The sequence below is a fragment of the Macaca mulatta genome, chromosome 14 (genome assembly GCF_049350105.2).
Source record: "Macaca mulatta isolate MMU2019108-1 chromosome 14, T2T-MMU8v2.0, whole genome shotgun sequence".
Lineage (NCBI taxonomy): Eukaryota > Metazoa > Chordata > Mammalia > Primates > Cercopithecidae > Macaca > Macaca mulatta.
This window is the reverse complement of record NC_133419.1, coordinates 10,082,162-10,094,489: the sequence shown is the minus strand read 5'-3', so window position 1 is coordinate 10,094,489 and position 12,328 is coordinate 10,082,162. Positions and strand designations below refer to the sequence as shown.

Sequence of the window (12,328 nt, the reverse complement as noted above, 5' to 3'; positions counted from 1 at the left end):
CCGCTGTCAGCTGGAGGAAGCGGAGTAGGAAGCGGCCGCGATGTCCTTTTGTGTCCTACAAGCAGCCGGCGGCGCCGCCGAGTGAGGGGACGCGGCGCGGTGGGGCGGCACGGCCCGAGGAGGCGGCGGAGGAGGGGCCGCCCGCGGCCCCCGGCTCACCCCGGCACTCCGGGCCGCTCGGCCCCCATGCCTGCCCGAACGCCCTGTCGGAGCCCCAGGTCCGGGGGCGGAGGGGAGCGCTGCCGCGGGGGTGGGCGGGCGGGGCGCGGGGGCCATGTGCGAACGCGGCAGGGAGGCGGGCGGGGCGGGCTGCAGGCGGGGTCCAGCTCTGGGGCCAGTCGACTGTCGGACTGGTCAGGGTTCGAGCGGGATCCGGCGTCTGAGTCCTGGTGGGCCGGCCTGGGGCAGGATCTGGCTCTGGCTACGGGTCCTGACCCGGGTCAGGGTTGGGCCTCCGATCCGGCCCGCCCCGGGGCAGGGTTCAATCCCCCACTTGCCGAAGTCCCTGGGGCTGGCCCGGGTGGAAGACGGGGAGGGCTCTGTCGGGGAAGGGGCTCTGAAGACCACGTGGGGGCGCTCGAAGGGGCCTGGGGCCACCCTCCTCTCTGGGTCAAAGGTCATCGCACCGGCAGGGGAGAACTTCCTCCTCCTTGGCTCTCCCCACTTACTTCCTGATAACCTGGTAGAGGTCTCCCGCCGGCGGGGTGGGGAAGCATAGCAACTTTAGGCAACTTCCCAAAGGTGTGCGCAGGTTGGGGGGGTGGGTGGTACGCGGCGCCCCGGGAGGTGGCGGCCTCTGAGACAGCGGGAGTATAAGAGTGGACCTGCAGGCCGGTCTCGAGGAGGTGGAGCGGCACCCGCCGTGTGCCTGGAATCGGCATGCTGGGGCAGGAGGGCAGCCGCGTGTCAGGTGTGAAAAGCTCTGGAGGTGTTTTCATGAGTCCGTGCCTGTGCTTGTGGATGTGGGTACCTAGTGAGAGTGTGTGTGATCATGAGCCTTGATTGAGTTCGCAGATGGGGTGTGCGCTCCAGGAGAATATGTGAGCACAGGTGTGAGCAGGAGTGAGCACGGGTTTGGGAAGGCCGGTGCGAATGTGAAAACCCCCAGCAGAGAGCGAGCCTGCGTGGGCTTGTGGGGCCCCTGAGCACCTCGGTGAGTGGAGTGTGTGAACTCGGTGTGAGCACGTCCACTGGCCTTGGGGTCTGGGCTTCAGTGCACGCTCTCCAATACAGAATATCCACATGAGGGCAGGGTCTCAGAGGTCCCCCCAACATCTGGAGAAAACTGGGAAGTATCCTGCCCCTGTCTAGGGATTCCAGGTGGGGTTGAAGGTTGCCTGGGGGCTACGGTTACCCTGCTCCCTGGACTGGGTGGGAGTAGGGCCTTTCTAAGCCTCCCCCAGGTTCCCAAGGGAGAGACCAGCTGTCAGTTACTGGCCCTGAAGACTCTGTTTCCATGGCAACAGCTGGGAGGGGGACAGTGTTACTGGGCAGTCCTTCCTTGGACTCTGCCCCCATTCCTCCCCCCTTGCTGGGCCTGGAAGCCTGGCCCTAGGCCCGAGGTTGGGCAACCCGTGTGGCAGGGTGTCTCCCATCCCCCATCCCAGTGCCTCCCTACGAACCCACGGGTCTCTCCCTGCAGGTGACCAGCACCATGTCCAGCCAGGTGGTGGGCATTGAGCCTCTCTACATCAAGGCAGAGCCGGCCAGCCCTGACAGTCCAAAGGGTTCTTCAGAGACGGAGACCGAGCCTCCTGTGGCACTGGCCCCTGGTCCAGCTCCCACCCGCTGCCTCCCAGGCCATAAGGAAGAGGAGGATGGGGAGGGGGCTGGGCCTGGTGAGCAGGGCGGTGGGAAGCTGGTGCTCAGCTCCCTGCCCAAGCGCCTCTGCCTGGTCTGTGGGGACGTGGCCTCTGGCTATCACTATGGTGTGGCATCCTGTGAGGCCTGCAAAGCCTTCTTCAAGAGGACCATCCAGGGTGAGCCCCCAGCCCACTCCCCTGCCCTTTGCCCTGTACCCTCTGGGTGCAATAGGCCCCCAGATGGCTGTGGCACCGCTTGAGGCTGGCAATCGGGTGTTTCCAGGGTCTCTACCTCCCAGAGACACCCTTTCCCTGAGAAGTATGGTAAACGCACTGGGTGTACTGATGCATTGCAGTGGATGTGAGTGAGCTCAGGGTACCACCTGGGTACTCTAGGCCCAGCACCTTCTACAGTGGCTCTGAAAGAGTCCAAGGCAGCCTCTGTTCCTAAGCTTTGTTCTTGCTTCTGGCAGCTTTTGACCTCTCCCCAGCATAGAACATGTCCCCTTTTTCTTAATTTTCCCAAAGCAGCACCAACCCAAGGCAGATTTTAAATTTTTTTTTTTTTTTTTTTTTTTTTTTTTTGAGACAGAGTCTCACGCTGTCGCCCAGGCTGGAGTGCAGTGGCGCGGTCTCTGCTCACTGCAAGCTCCGCCTCCCGGGTTCCCGCCATTCTCCTGCCTCAGCCTCCTGAGTAGCTGGGACTACAGGCGCCCGCCACCGCGCCCGGCTAATTTTTTGTATTTTTAGTAGAGACGGGGTTTCACTGTGGTCTCGATCTCCTGACCTTGTGATCCGCCCGCCTCGGCCTCCCAAAGTGCTGGGATTACAGGCTTGAGCCACCGCGCCCGGCCTTTTTTTTTTTTTTTTTTTTAGACAGAGTCTCACTCTGTTGCTTAGGCTAGAGTGCAGTGGCACGATCTCTGCTCACTGCAACCTCTGCCTCTGGGTTCAAGAGATTCTCCTGCCTCAGCCTCCTGAGTAGCTGGTACTACAGGTGTGCACCACCATGCCCAGCTAATTTTTGTACTTTTTTTTTTTTGAGACACAGTCTTGCTCTGTCACCCAGGCTGGAGTGCAGTGTCACAATCTCGGCTCACTGCAAGCTCCGCCTCCCGGGTTCACGCCATTCTCCTACCTCAGCCTCCCGAGTAGCTGGGACTACAGGCGCCCACCACCATGCCCGGCTAATTTTTTTTTTTTGTATTTGTAGTAGAGATGGGGTTTCACTATGTTAGCCAGGATGGTCTTGATCTCCTGACCTTGTGATCTGCCTGCCTTGGCCTCCCAAAGTGCTGGGATTACAGACGTGAGCCACCGCGCCCGGCCAATTTTTGTATTTTTAGGAGAGACAACGTTTAACTATGTTGGCCGGGCTGGTCTTGAACTCCTGACCTCAAATGATCCACCTACCTTGGCCTCCCAAAACAAGGCAGATTTTTATCAGTGCTTGAGAGGGACTACATCATAGTTTAGCACCCAACTTTAAAAAGACTAACAGGCGAGGCTGGACATGGTTGCTCACACCTATAATCCCAGCACTTTGGGAGGCCAAGGTGGGTGGATCACCTGAGGTCAGGAGATTGAGACCAGCCTGGCCAGCGTGGTGAAACCCCATCTCTACTAAAAATGCAAAAAATTAGCTAGGCATGGTGGCTCCCACCTGTAATCCCAGCTACTTGAGAGGCTGAGACAGGAGAATTGCTTGAACCCAGGAGGCGGAGGTTGCAGTGAGCCGAGATCACACCACTGCACTCCAGCCTGGGTGACAGAGCGAGATTCCGTCTCGAAAAAAAAAAAAAAGTTGGGCTTGGTGGCTCATGGTCTGTAATCCCAGCACTTCCAGCACTTTGGGAGGCCAAGGCGGGCAGATCACGAGGTCAGGAGTTCGAGACCAGCCTGACCAACATGGTGAAACCCCGTCTCTACTAAAAATACAAAAATTAGCCGGGTGTGGTGGTGAGTGCCTGTAATCCCAGCTACTTGGGAGGCTGAGGCGGGAGAATCGCTTGAACCTGGGAGGCAGAGGTTGCAGTGAGCTGAGATTGTGCCACAGCACTCTAGCCTGGGCAACAGAGTGAGACTCACGTCTCAAAAAAAAAAAAAAAAAAGACAGGCATCTCTGCTCTTAAAAGTCACTAATTTTTTTCTCACTCAGGAAAGCTTATCAGAATTCGGGGGAATGAGCAAGATGCTGACGTAAGCATTGCCTGGGAAGCGCCTATTATTTCCATTATTTCTGCTTTTATGTAACCATTGGTTACTTTGGGGGCCATAATACGTATAATTAAAAAAAAAAAAAAGGCCAGGCATGGTGGCTCCCACCTTTAATCCCAGCACTTTCAGAGGCTGAGATGGGAGGATAATAAGGTCAGGAGTTTGAGACCAGCCTGGCCAACATGGTGAAACCCTGTCTCTACTAAAAATACAAAAATTAGCCAGGTGTGGTGGTGGGTACCTGTAGTCCCAGCTACTCAGGAGGCTGAGGCAGGATAATCGCTGGAACCCAGGAGGCGGAGGTTGGAGTGAGCCAAGATCGTGTCACTGCACTCCCAGCCTGGGCGACAGGGTTAGAGTCCGTCTCAAAAAAAAAAAAGTCTTGAGTGCTTACCTTGTGCTAGGTACTGTGTTCTTTTATGATCTCAGTTAGTCCCCATAGCAACCCTCTAAGGTGTCAGTACTGTTATAAGTGAGACTGAGAGGCATTTGAAACTTTGTTGAAGTCTCACAACTAGGAAATGGCAGAACCAGGATTTGAACTTGGGTCAGTATAGGTCCAGAGCTGAGCTCTTCAATGTTAGACTGCTGCCTCTGCTTATTACTAGTAACACGAAACTCTGGACAGACGCCAAATGACTGATTGTGACATTGCAGCAAGTTTTTTTTTTTTTTTTTTTTTTTTTTTTTTTTTTGAGATGGAGTTTTGCTCTTGTCCAGGCTGGAGTGCCTGCGATCATGGCTCACTGCAACCTCTGCCTCCCGGCTTCAAGCCATTCGCCTGCCTCAGTCTCCGAAGTAGCTGGGATTACAGGCACCTGCCACCATGCCCGGCTAATTTTTGTGTTTTTAGTAGGGATGGGGTTTCACCATGTTGGCCAAGCTGGTCTCAAACTCCTCCCCTCAGGTGATCTGTCCTCCTCACACTCCAAAAGTGCTGGGATTATAGGTGTGAGCCACTGGGCCCAGCCAATCCAGCAAGTTTTAACTTGGCCAAAATTCACTGATCTAAAACTTTGTGCACCCTTCCCGCTCTGAAGACCAGTGAGCCAGCAGGCCAGGGTGCAGATGTCTCCTACCTACCCTGGGGCCCCTCACTGTATGTTGACTCTTGACAAATATTTATTGCATGCTGGCTGTGAATAGGAATTGTATATTGAGCACTTAGGTGTTATGAACCATGCTAGATGTTTTGCCCACATTATCCCCTTTAATTCGGGGCACTTTTACAGCTGGGAAACTGAGGGTTCAAGGGGTTAGGTATGGGACTTGCCCAAGGTCATAAAGGTATCTGGTAGCCAGAGTCCCTGCTCGGCACAGACCTATGCTTTTCTGTCCTGGCCAGTGTTCCAGGCCTTGGGGACACAGCTGGGGCTGAAGCAGGGCTGTTTCTGCCCTCAGGCACTTTTCCTCCTGGCAGAGGGGAGAGCTGGGCAACAGTGAGTGGCACAGACTTGTCTTATTTATTTATTTATTTTTTTTGAGACGGAGTCTCGCTCTGCCGCCCAGGCTGGAGTGCAGTGGCCGGATCTCAGTTCACTGCAAGCTCCGCCTCCCGGGTTTACGCCATTCTCCTGCCTCAGCCTCCCGAGTAGCTGGGACTACAGGCGCCCGCCACCTCGCCCGGCTAGTTTTTTGTATTTTTTAGTAGAGACGGGGTTTCACCATGTTAGCCAGGATGGTCTCGATCTCCCAACCTCGTGATCCGCCCGTCTCGGCCTCCCAAAGTGCTGGGATTACAGGCTTGAGCCACCGCGCCCGGCCAGACTTGTCTTATTACAGCTGTGGTATGTGCAGGAAGGGGAGGTGCTGGTTCTGAGGCTCCAGAGGGCTTGTCTTTTTTTTTTTTTTTCTGAGACGAAGTCTTGCTCTGTCACCCAGGCTGGAGTCCAGTGGCGTGATCTCGGCTCACTGCAAGCTCCGCCCCCCAGGTTCACGCCATTCTCCTGACTCACACTCCCAGAGTAGCTGGGACTACAGGCGCCCACCACCACACCTGGCTAATTTTTGTGTATTTTTAGTAGAGACGGGGTTTCACCATGTTAGCCAGGATGGTCTCGATCTCCTGACCTCGTGATCCACCCACCTCGGCCTCCCAAAGTGCTGGGATTACAGGCGTGAGCCACCGCGCCCGGCCTCTTTTTTTTTTTTTTTTAGACGGAGTCTCGCTCTGTTGCCCAGGCTGGAGTGCAGTGGTGCGATCTCAGCTCACTGCAACCTCTGCCTCCCAGGTTCAAGCGATTCTTCTGCCTCAGCCTCCCAAGCAGCTGGGACTACAAGCACACGCCACCACGCCCAGCTAATTTTTGTACTTTTAGTAGACACGTTGGCCAGGCTGGTCTCGAACTCCTGACTTTGTGATCTGCCTGACTTGGCCTCCCCAAGTGCTGGGATTATAAGCGTAAGCCGCTGCGCCCGGCCTTTTTTTTGAGACAGAGTTTTGCTCTGGTTGCCCGGGCTGGAGTGCAATGGCACGATCTCAGCTCACTGCGCCCTCCACCTCCCAGGTTCAAGTAATTCTCCTGCCTCAGCCTCCCGAGTAACTGGGATTATAGACATGCACCACCATGCCCAGCTAGTTTTTTTTTCTGAGATGGAGTCTCGCTGTGTCACCCAGGCTGGAGTGCAGTGGCATGATCTTGGCTCACTGCAACCTCTGCCTCCCAGATTCAAGCGATTCTCCTGCCTCAGCCTCTTGAGTAGCTGGGATTACAGGCGCCCACTACCATGCCAGGCTAATTTTTGTAGAGACGGGGTTTTACCATGTTGGCCAGGCTGGTCTCGAACTCCTGACCTCAGGTGATCCGACTGCCTTGGCCTCCCAAAGTGCTGGGATTACAGGTGTGAGCCACTGCGCCCGGCCATGGTGTCTTGAGCTGAGCGTAGAAGCCCAAGTAGGGGGTAGGAGAAAACGCACTGCGAGGAGAAATGTGCTGCTGGCCTGCTGTCTAGCTGTGTCATTTGGTCCTTGTGAGGCCCTGTGAGGCCGGGAGGGCTGCCAGCACCACGTTACTAGTGCTGAGGACCTCCAAAGTGACAGTGAGCAGAGGGAGGTGAGGGAGCCTGTGTGAACTTCAGGACCAGAGCTCCAGGCAGGGCCTGTTGGAGGAACATGGAGGAGGCGAGAGCAAGGAGCAGAGGTCAAAAGGTGGCAAGGAGCAGGGGCATAGGCCTGGGAGGACGTGGGTTTGCTTTGGCTTAGACTCAGAGAAGGGAAATCCCTGGAGGGTTTTGAGAAGAGGAGGTACAGGATGTGATGGAGGCTTAATAGAACCCTCTTGGCTGCTGTGTTGAGAACAGACTGGAGCAAGCAGGGACAGAGCAGGAGGCCAGCGAGGGGTGGGGTGATGGTGACTATCGGGTCAAAGGTGGAAGTAGTTGCCAGGAGCAGGAGGTGGATTCTGGACCTCGGGGGAGGTAAAGCCCACCAGAATGTGTCGGTGGCTTGGATGTGGGGTGTGAGAGGAACCAGAGATTCTGCCCAGGTTTCTTTTTGGGCAAGTGAACACGTGGAGTCCACGTAGGCTGTGTTCGGTCCGAGGTGCCTTCTAGACATGCAGGATGTCGAGGAGGCAGCTGGAGAGATGGGTCTGGAGCTCACAGCAGGTCCAGGTTAGAGATAGAAACATGAGAGCCCCACAGCTGGAGAAGATCGCCATAGGATTGGAGATGAACTCCAAGGACAACCCTGGCAGTCTGGATGGAAGAGCTTGGGAAGATGCACAGAAACCACAAAGTGGCTGGTGCGGTGGGAGGAAAACCACAGTGCATGGTGTCCTAGAAGCAAAAGAAGAAAGTGTTTAAGTGTTTCTAGGAGCAGGAAGTGATCAACAGCCTTAGATCCTTCTTTTAGGCCAAGTAACATGAGGACTGAGAATTGACAACTGGGTTTAGCAACGCAGAGGTCTTTGTGGCCTTTGTGGCCTCATCAGCAGATGAGGGCTGTGGGCCAGAGATGAGGCTTGGGGCCGAGATGCAGCCCCTCTGCCTGTTCCAGCTCCTCCCTCATCCAGGCAGGGTCTCCCCGCCCAGCAACCACTCCCCTCCCTGCCCGCTCATGGCTGCCTGCTCTCCCTTTCCTCCCCGTACCCCCAGACCTGTGTTTGCCCGGGGAGAGTCAGGGTTCTCCTGTCAGCTGGGTCCCCTCCCGACCCTGGGAGGCTGCCTCTGGAGCCCTGCCTCTTCTTGGCAGGGAGCATCGAGTACAGCTGTCCAGCCTCCAACGAGTGTGAGATCACCAAGCGGAGACGCAAGGCCTGCCAGGCCTGCCGCTTCACCAAGTGCCTGCGGGTGGGCATGCTCAAGGAGGGTGAGCGCTGGGCAGGGGCTGGGCGAGGGCTGGGGGAGTGGGGGGGCCCGGGCCGGATGGGCGCGAGGCCTGGGAGTTCTGGTGAGTGGACTGGGGGAGGACAACTCTGGAGAGCAAGCCCCACCCCGCCCACAGCACCGCAGTCACAGTCCTATCTGTCCTACAATTCAAGGAGTGCGCCTGGACCGCGTCCGGGGTGGGCGGCAGAAGTACAAGCGGCGACCAGAGGTGGACCCACTGCCCTTCCCGGGCCCCTTCCCTGCTGGGCCCCTGGCAGTCTCTGGCGGCCCCCGGAAGACAGGTGAGAGCACTGTGGGTCCCTGGGGCTAGGACACGGGAGGCCTATGTGTGGCATCATAGTTAACCTTTGGCACTGGGACCTGTATTTCCCCTTCGTCTCTTCACTCACTTCCCCAAGACATGTGAAAATGCCTTTCCCTGCATTGGGAAAAGTAGTAGGACGGGGAACAGGGACGATTTTCCAACACTCACAGCCTGTCCACAAACACACGGGCTTTCCCTGGGAGACAGCGCTCTTCCCGGAGGGAAGTCGCTGGCCAGCTGCTACTGAGGAAGGCCACAGGGGGAGCGACTCTGGGAAGATGCTTGACCCCTTGAGGCTTGACTCTTGTCCTCTAATTGTCACCGCAGCCCCAGTGAATGCACTGGTGTCTCATCTGCTGGTGGTTGAGCCTGAGAAGCTCTATGCCATGCCCGACCCCGCGGGCCCTGATGGGCACCTCCCAGCCGTGGCTACCCTCTGTGACCTCTTTGACCGAGAGATTGTGGTCACCATCAGCTGGGCCAAGAGCATCCCAGGTAAAGGGCCCAGGTGACCTGGGGCTGCCCTGAACAGGCCCGGCTCTGGTGTGCTTGCTCAGCCAGGCCCCCTCCCCACTGCCCCCTAGGTTTCTCATCGCTGTCGCTGTCTGACCAGATGTCAGTACTGCAGAGCGTGTGGATGGAGGTGCTGGTGCTGGGTGTGGCCCAGCGCTCACTGCCACTGCAGGATGAGCTGGCCTTTGCTGAGGACTTAGTCCTGGATGAAGAGGGGGCACGGGCAGCTGGCCTGGGGGAACTGGGGGCTGCCCTGCTGCAACTGGTGCGGCGGCTGCAGGCCCTGCGGCTGGAGCGAGAGGAGTACGTTCTACTGAAGGCCCTGGCCCTTGCCAATTCAGGTGAGTCTGGAGCAGGCACGGACAGGTGTCTCCGTAAGGTCTTCAGGTTTTTAACTCAGTGATGGTGACACAGTCCCATTTTGCAGATAAGGAAAACTGAGGCTTAGGGAAGAACAATGATTTGCTCAAACTCAAAAAGCAAGCCAAGCGCAGGCTCCAAACTGCACACAGGATTTTGAGCCCTAGTGCCATGCTAATGCAGAAAGGTCAAGTTTAGTGGGAGGGAAGATGGGGACGGTACAAGGTGGCCACAGTTGAGGGAGAAAAGGTGGGGTCCTGGCCCACGTGCTGGAGCAGTGAGTGGTGCCCCTCAATCAGCCAATCAACAAATCCTCAGGCCAGGCGCGGTGGCTCAAGCCTGTAATCCCAGCACTTTGGGAGGCCGAGACGGGCGGATCACGAGGTCAGGAGATCGAGACCATCCTGGCTAACACAGTGAAACCCTGTCTCTACTAAAAAAATACAAAAAACTAGCCGGGCGAGGTGGTGGGCGCCTGTAGTCCCAGCTACTCGGGAGGCTGAGGCAGGAGAATGGCGTAAACCCGGGAGGCGGAGCTTGCAGTGAGCTGAGATCCGGCCACTGCACTCCAGCCTGGGCAACAGAGTAAGACTCCGTCTCAAAAAAAACAAAAAACAAAAAACAAAAAAAAAAACAAATCCTCATTTGGCTCCTCCTTAGACCCCATCCATCAGTGTTCAAGATGTGGGGAGTGCCCTTGCCAGAGATAGCCCAGGTCAATACCATGCTCCTCTCTTCTTGCAGACTCTGTGCACATCGAAGATGCTGAGGCTGTGGAGCAGCTGCGAGAAGCTCTGCATGAGGCCCTGCTGGAGTACGAAGCCGGCCGGGCTGGCCCCGGAGGGGGTGCTGAGCGGCGGAGGGCGGGCAGGCTGCTGCTCACGCTACCGCTCCTCCGCCAGACAGCGGGCAAAGTGCTGGCCCATTTCTATGGGGTGAAGCTGGAAGGCAAGGTGCCCATGCACAAGCTCTTCTTGGAAATGCTCGAGGCCATGATGGACTGAGGCAAGGGGTGGTCCTGGTGGGGGTTCTGGCAGGACCTGCCTAGCATGGGGTCAGCCCCAAGGGCTGGGGCAGAGCTGGGGTCTGGGCAGTGCCACAGCCTGCTGGCAAGGCCAGGGCAATGCCATCAGCCCCTGGGAACAGGCCCCACGCCCTCCCCTCCCCCCTCCTAGGGGGTGTCAGAAGCTGGGAACGTGTGTCCAGACTCTGGGCACAGTGCTGCCCCTTGCAAGCCATAACGTGCCCCCAGAGTGTAGGGGGCCTTGCGGAAGCCATAGGGGGCTGCAGGGGATGTGTGGGAGGCAGAAGCCTATCTCAGGGAGGGAAGGGGATGGAGGCCACAGTCTCCCAGTGGGTGATGCTTTTGCTGCTGCTTAATCCTACCCCCTCTTCAGAGCAGAGTGGGACTTGGAGAGCAAAGGCCCATACCCCTTCGCTCCTCCTCTCATCATTTGCATTGGGCATTAGTGCCCCCCCTTGAAGCAATAACTCCAAGCAGGCTCCAGCCCCTGGACCCCTGGGGTGGCCAGAGCTTCCCCATCAGCTCCCATCCAGCCTCCTCAGGGGGTAGGAGAGCACTGCCTCTAAGCCCTGCAGAGCAATAACACTATATTTATTTTTGGGTTTGGCCAGGGAGGCGCAGGGACATGGGGCAAGCCAGGGCCCAGAGCCCTTGGCTGTACAGAGACTCTATTTTAATGTATATTTGCTGCAAAGAGAAACCGCTTTTGGTTTTGAACCTTTAATGAGAAAAAAATATATAATGTCGAGCTCAAGAACACTGTGTGTTTGGTGTCATTGGGTCAAGGGTTGGGGATATACACGGCAGAATTTGGAAACAGGGTATACATCAACAAAAACATTAGTCATAACAAGAAAAACTGGCGCCTGGCACAATCAACTCTCAGTTTCCTCTTCACTCAGCAGCATGTTGGGGATCCCGCGGCTGATGGGGAACATACGTCCAGACTCCGGGCACTGCAGGGTGCCCTCTATCACTTCCACCTGCGGGCGGGGAGGGACAGAGCTGAGCACTGGCAGCCTCAGTGAGGGAGGCAGGTGGCCCAGGAAGCAAGTGATGGGCCGCTTCTCACCTCCAGCAGCAGATGGTGCATAGTCCTCAGAAACTCTTCATTCTCCTCATATCCCTCAACCGGCCCTTTAGGCACCTGGATCAGGCGCAACTGTGGGCAAGAGTCGAAATTATCTCCGGGCATCCCGAACTCCCGCCTCAGCCCGGCTGAGGTGTGCCCGCCCCGCACTCCCCGGGATATGCTCGGGCGGGGTAAGGATCCTCACATTATCGGCCGCTTCCAGGAACGCCGCCCACTCCACCTTAGGTATCATACGCGCCACGAAGTTGGGGTTGAACTCCACAGGGCAGATACGGACCTCAGTGGCCTGGCAGGGCGGAGGAGTTTAGGCAAGCACTGGACCCTGGCCCACCATCCCACCCGAAAAGGGAAGCCCGCCGTGGTACCTGGAGGCGCAGGGGGAAGCCACGGGACCCCACCCCCCGCACATGCGAGCTCAGCAGATTGTGGGTGAGCAGTTTCATATCGCCGAACAGGCTCTCGTCAGGCCGGAACCGGAAAGAGGGCGTCCTCCGCTTCGTCACTTCCGGGGATGCTCCACTCGATGCTATTGGATGGCCAGGAGAACGGGAAGTGGCGAACTTACTGGAAATTCTCGTGCTTGCGGGAGCTGAGCTAGGTAGGTGAAAGACCTGTCGGGTCACGCGCCACTACCGGAAGCGTCTCAGCAGGAGGTTCCTACAGCGCACGCCCAGCTTTTTTTTTTT

At 57.1% G+C, this 12,328-nt stretch overlaps 2 protein-coding genes across 10 annotated transcripts; one reads left to right on the top strand and one right to left on the bottom strand.

Moving 5' to 3' along the window:
• The first annotated feature begins 5 nt into the window (after positions 1-5).
• ESRRA (estrogen related receptor alpha) lies at positions 6-11,303 on the top strand. Of its 8 annotated transcripts, none has more exons than XM_077962540.1 (8): positions 6-218; positions 1,015-1,153; positions 1,643-1,979; positions 8,212-8,328; positions 8,501-8,629; positions 8,980-9,147; positions 9,237-9,506; positions 10,270-11,303. In XM_077962540.1, the coding sequence occupies exons 3-8, from the start codon at positions 1,655-1,657 to the stop codon at positions 10,527-10,529; spliced, it is 1,269 nt and encodes a 422-aa protein (XP_077818666.1). In that variant the 5' UTR covers positions 6-218; positions 1,015-1,153; positions 1,643-1,654; the 3' UTR covers positions 10,530-11,303. The 8 variants fall into 8 exon arrangements, with proteins under 8 accessions (XP_077818666.1, XP_014969376.3, XP_077818665.1 ...); XM_077962541.1 differs by lacking the exon at positions 6-218 and adding an exon at positions 330-910; XM_077962543.1 differs by lacking the exon at positions 6-218 and adding an exon at positions 616-741.
• Positions 11,221-12,125, bottom strand: TRMT112 (tRNA methyltransferase activator subunit 11-2). 2 transcript variants are annotated; one of them, NM_001265748.1, is given in 4 exon segments: positions 11,221-11,532; positions 11,622-11,711; positions 11,827-11,928; positions 12,008-12,123. In NM_001265748.1, coding segments are annotated over 4 exon segments (378 nt in total). In that variant the 5' UTR covers positions 12,086-12,123; the 3' UTR covers positions 11,221-11,424.
• Positions 12,126-12,328: the final 203 nt, after the last annotated feature.

Bases quoted from the DNA above. Each gene is read 5' to 3' on its own strand.
- ESRRA (XM_015113890.3), top strand. From the start codon at position 1,655: ATGTCCAGCCAGGTGGTGGGCATTGAGCCTCTCTACATCAAGGCAGAG. The intron at 1,980-8,211 runs GTGAGCCCCCAG...TCTTCTTGGCAG, and splicing joins CTTCAAGAGGACCATCCAGG to GGAGCATCGAGTACAGCTGT. The intron at 8,329-8,500 runs GTGAGCGCTGGG...CTACAATTCAAG, and splicing joins GGTGGGCATGCTCAAGGAGG to GAGTGCGCCTGGACCGCGTC.
- TRMT112 (XM_077961106.1), bottom strand. From the start codon at position 12,085: ATGAAACTGCTCACCCACAATCTGCTGAGCTCGCATGTGCGGGGGGTG. The intron at 11,697-11,826 runs GTGAGGATCCTT...CGCCTGATCCAG, and splicing joins TCCTGGAAGCGGCCGATAAT to GTGCCTAAAGGGCCGGTTGA. The intron at 11,533-11,621 runs GTGAGAAGCGGC...CCCCGCCCGCAG, and splicing joins TGCACCATCTGCTGCTGGAG to GTGGAAGTGATAGAGGGCAC.